This window comes from Nanorana parkeri, unplaced genomic scaffold, assembly GCF_000935625.1.
Source record: "Nanorana parkeri isolate BGI_ZX_2015 unplaced genomic scaffold, ASM93562v1 scaffold1034, whole genome shotgun sequence".
Classification (NCBI taxonomy): Eukaryota; Metazoa; Chordata; class Amphibia; order Anura; family Dicroglossidae; genus Nanorana; species Nanorana parkeri.
Genome location: NW_017307302.1, coordinates 316,487 through 321,714, shown reverse-complemented (window position 1 = coordinate 321,714; position 5,228 = coordinate 316,487). Strand labels below are relative to the sequence as shown.

General features: G+C 36.0%; 1 protein-coding gene across 3 annotated transcripts in view; it reads right to left on the bottom strand.

The window, feature by feature from the left end:
• CNIH2 (cornichon family AMPA receptor auxiliary protein 2) overlaps window positions 1-4,772 on the bottom strand; it is a 153,842-nt gene extending 149,070 nt beyond the window's left edge. For all 3 annotated transcript variants that reach the window (XM_018567349.1, XM_018567348.1, XM_018567350.1), the window contains exon 1: window positions 4,436-4,772. In XM_018567349.1, the coding sequence (XP_018422851.1) occupies window positions 4,436-4,516 (81 nt within the window). In that variant the 5' untranslated portion in view covers window positions 4,517-4,772. The remainder of the gene's footprint in view (window positions 1-4,435) is intronic.
• Window positions 4,773-5,228: the final 456 nt, after the last annotated feature.

Here is a 5,228-nt window from a genome sequence, read left to right as displayed (position 1 = left end):
TTGTGTTTTTATTTAAATTAAAGGATTTTTGATTAAAGTCTGGTTGTTTTTAACCCTTTACTGAATGGGTAGGGGTACAACTGGTATGACTTTTGGGGGGAACCCCACGCTTTATTTTTCTTTTAAATAGGCGTCCCTCCTAAACTTTTTTACCAGACCTATCTGACGGTTTGGGAGGAGGACCCCATGTTGTATTTTTTTTTTCTTTTCTTTACTTTTTTATTGTGTTTTAACTTTTTTTCTTTTTTTCACATTTATTTCAATTATTTTTTATCATTTTTAAAACATTTTTTTAACCGTTTACTTTTTTCTATTCTGCTCACTACCTCAGAGGTAGAGCAGCCCGTACGTACAGCAGTCGAGCGGCCAGATGTTGGATTGGCTGAGTCGAACTGCTTCTGCACTGGGGCTCAGCTGAACATGCAGAGCATGTTCAGCTGACCGCAGTGCAGCCAAAGGCAGCCGATGAATGGCTAATTTAGCCAATGTACGGCTGAAATCAGGCGTACAGAGCCGAAATAAATAACCGACCGCCTTTCGGCTCAGTTCACTTTGGCTCGGTTAATCACTCGGCTGCCTTTGGCAGCTTTGTGAATAAACATCTTAGTGTCTGCTCCTGCTTAGAAAATGTCCACCGCTATAGATGCTGGGACCTGCTGTAAATTTGGCAGTCATCATCATCATCATCATTTGGCCCGATCTGTGTATCAGACCTGCTGTTAGCGGCTATTTCTATACTCATTGATGTAACGTGTAACACTCTTAGTACTTTATAAATCATAAAAAAAATAGATAGATACATTGTTGATAACTATAAGTTATTGCAAAATTAATAGGCTAAAAGTTGAAATATAAAAATGGCTCTAGGTCATAAATGTTTCCATAAAGCCCATGTGTTTGCATTTGCATTTCAAGACACCATTCTAAAGTCTGTTTCAGGCAGCATAAAAGCAAAAATTACCATTGCCAGTAGCCCTTTATTATTCTTTACCATTTATTTCAACTAAAAGTCTTTCAGTTTGGTCTATCAATATTTCTTCAAGAAAATTAAATATGTTTAAAAACAAATGTAACAATAAGTAAATCAAAGAGCACATTATGTTTTTATATAAGAATAATTTACCTAATCTATGCACAAAACAAGTATGATAAAAAAAACTAACCAAGCCCTAAGTATAAAAAAACTGACTGGAATTTTCAACATGTTAATTTATTACATTAGTTTATATGTTGCTTCACTATAACATCTCCTGGCTCAGTAACATTTTCTAAACAAAACTGCATTGCACATGTTTTTCCGGTATCTCACTTTTTATCAGGGATGCACCGACACCAAGTACCATACTCGGTACAAGTACAGATACTTTTCAAGCTCCAAGACTAGACTAGAGAAAAATGTAAAAGTTAGGATTCAGCTGTCATTTGTAAGGATCACACGGAGCTCCTGGGATTTGTACATCTCTGTTTTAATGTATGATTTTGTTTTTATAAATATAATTAAAGGGATGCACCGATACCAGTTTTGCAAGTACAAGTACTAATACATTTTTGTTTATTATCATGTGACAGTTTTTCTAAAACAATATCGACTAATGATTTCAGGACATTGGTGGAGCACCAGCGCCAGGTCCCAGCTGCAACCCTGGTAGTTCTCCTGAAAATGCCAAGTATCGGCACGGGTACTCAAAGTATCGGTGCATCCCTACTTTTTATACATTCATTATTCTCCTTTTCTCAAATGCTTTAATATATTTATCTCAGTAAAAGAAATAAGAGCAAACAACTAACCAGCTTCCAGAAAAACATTGTAATGTTTATGTATGTGCTTTGTTCTGTACTATTAAAAACATCTTTTGGGGGAAAACTGATCAAGTAACATCAAACAGTAAATATACAGTATTCTAATTAGTGCAACCTAAGAACATTTAAGTCCAAATAAAGTGCAAAATGCAGAATGATGGTACAGCAAAATAGTATAAAGTGCAATACAATGATCCCACACTAACAAAGTGGAAATGTTAAGACTATATTATAAAATAAATATTATAAATGTATGTCATGGCAATTAAAATAAGGTCTGTGTGTTCAATCCCATTAAACAAAAGACAGCTTCTAGTCCTCAAACAACACACTTCTTGTGATCTGTACAGTTGTTCTTCCAAACTTCTGACAGCGGTTTTATCTTGTGCAAATCATCAGTACACCCTTAGTGCTCAGTAACTCTCTACCCTTAATGAATTAATGCTTAACCTTCCCCTGAAAATGTTAAAAGATGTACTGCGGCGCTAAGGTGATCATCACATTTGGGCAGAGCACAGCACACGTTTTGGAGTTGAAGCAGCACCTCTGTAAGCCTGGGATCATGGTTTTGAATGCATTGTTGTGTCCACTATTACAACGTATAACCAGAAGCCTGATATTATCATCTGATAATACAAAATAGGAAGTCAGGTGTTTACAACTGTGATTCTTTTAGGCTTCTTTATCTTGTTATTTCCATGCATCTTTGTGAATTTGCCTTATTTCATTGGGTTTTGACAATATTCTGATGCTAAAAAAAAAAACATAAACACATATATTGGAACTATGGAGGCTGCCATATATTCTGAGCCCCTGTGCTAAAAACAAAATGCAGACTAGGAATGCCACATTCAGTTTGACATTCCTAAGCTCTGACATTAGAAACAGCAGAATTTTTTAAATAGCTATTTCACAAAGAAGAAGCAAAGTGCTGAGGAAAATGTGCAATAGCCAATTGCTAACCAATCAAAACTCACTGTACTGAAGTTAGAACAGTGCAAAGAGAGTCAGATTTGATGCTTTTGGTAAAGTAATTTGAACTTGCTTTGCTATTTGCACTGTTTTATTAAATAAACCCAACAGTAGCTTATAGTGATACAGTACCAGCAAGGTATAGAACACAAGATAAGAGTGGATAATGCAAATGCTGGGAGATATGAAAGATGAAAACTTAAATAAACAGAAAAGAACATTATACCAAAGAGTGATAACAAAACAGTATGACTAGCAGAGTGCAATTGTATACTAGACACAAAGAAAACGGTAAGGGAATACTTGGACAAGTATGGTTAGGGTGGAGGGCTGGATTAAATGTAGCTAGGATATGGTTAGTTCTCTGGATACCACTTTATAAACATATGCAGTTTCCATAGAAACGAGCTTAGTCTCCACAGCAACAGAGAAGCAGAAACATAAAGGATGAACACATGGGGGAGGGTGGGGGCTAAGAAAATGTGACATACCCAATTATACACACACATTGTGGCATAGTTAGACATTCAGACACATACATTAGGTTAGTAACTGAGACATATTTGCACATATAAATAGAAAATTTGCAGGGGCACATTGCCTTAGAGTGCTGGCAACCATGCATTTGAAAATACACAATGAAGCACAGCAAATCACAATTATTGATAATGTCCCCATTGCAATGAATCAGCCTGAAATGATCAGTTATACAAAGGAAACAAATACGTCACAAACTGAATTCAAGCTAAATGGCATTCATAGAAAATAATTATGATATACTGTAGATAAATCATAGAATATTATATTTAACTAAATACATACACATTCATTTTCTTAAAAAAATATTTCAGCTATATATTAGGTGAACCTTTTACAAAGCACAAATCCTCTTCCATTTCCTGCCACTTTAAAGAAGTCTATCATTTTACTGCCCTTAAAATATACACTCTTAGCACAATTTGCAGTTCCACAGCTAACTAGTTGCACATTGTCAGAGGACTGCACTCTTATATCTAAAAATTTGAATGAATGTATAATGTATATATAAGAAAGTGTTCATATACATGAATATATTGCTTACTACTGTCAAAGCTGTTTAACACAAGCAAGTCCTGTTCTAAATACTGTTAAATGATTGCTTACAATCTAAATCAATATCATTTATTGATCATTGAAAAATAAATAGTGATTTCACTTGATAGAGCACAAACAGCTGTGACTTGGGTACTGGAGTGTAAAATGGTACACCTGAGACACATCTCATACATATCTACACACAAAGGCAGATAACTACAGTGGGCATGTACAAACAGCTATACTGCTTTATATTAGACTAACTGTATCAGACCCTTGCTTGTCTCTTGTTCTAAAACATTGTTCCTACCCTACATTTCCATATTGAAGGTCCACATATTCTGCCACAAGCCAGCTCATTTCCTTCACCTTTGGCCAACACAAGGCACTCCCACATGATAACTTTTAGTTTATATTTACCCTGAGCTTTGCTTTGTAGCTTTGTCACTTTCAAATCTCAGTGTTTATTAGAATCAAAGATTACCCTTGATGTGTTATTTGGAGGGTTGATCTCAACCATATGATTTCTGGGATACTTATGCCCTTTAGATAAATTAACACCCTGCACCCATTTAGTTTTGAGACTCACGTGCCAGATGACGAAAAAGATGAGAGAAGCACAGAGGACGAGTGTTAGCATGTAACAGAACGCAGCAAAGGTGAACGCCATCTCTGGATGAGAGACTGCTGAATGCAAGACCGCTCTGAGGATTACTGTTCACGAAGGCTGAAAAATGCTGCCAAGGACGACTTTCTGAGTATGTTATCAGACAGTGCCTAATTAGAGTTCCTTGAGATAGTCCAAATTCTGTGGGTACAAGTCCATCTGTTCAGCAAGTGCTTTGAGTGAGTGCGTCAGTAGTATGCTAATAAAAAATTCACAGAGGGTGGTCAAAGACTTGAGCATAAATAAAACTGCTAAAGATTAGAATGCAAACACTACCAAAATTATTGTTAGAATGCTGATTACAGGTAAACATTAAATAGCTGAGAGCACTGCATGCCAAAAAGTATGATCATGTATACAAATTAGGTAGTGGTTAGAAAGAAAGGCCGGTGTACAGTACAAATCTATTACCAGTTATATGGCCTGTGATATCTGGCACTTTAAGTAGTGTTGATGGTTATAAAAATATCAGTGTTGGAGAAAAAAAAGCTTTTCCTCTCCTCCATGTAGCTTGCATTGTTTAGGACTCTGTAGTACCTTTACGTGTGCTTCTGTGAGTAGATATCGGTTAAATTGCAGTGTTCTATTCTCCTCTTCCTCTTTTGAGCACCTGTCTTCTTTGTTTGCACGTTTAATGTCTCTCACCTTTGCTGTATATGTCTTTTCAAGCTGTCTCTTCTTCTATGTGTATATTCACTCAGTTTTTTGTCTGCAC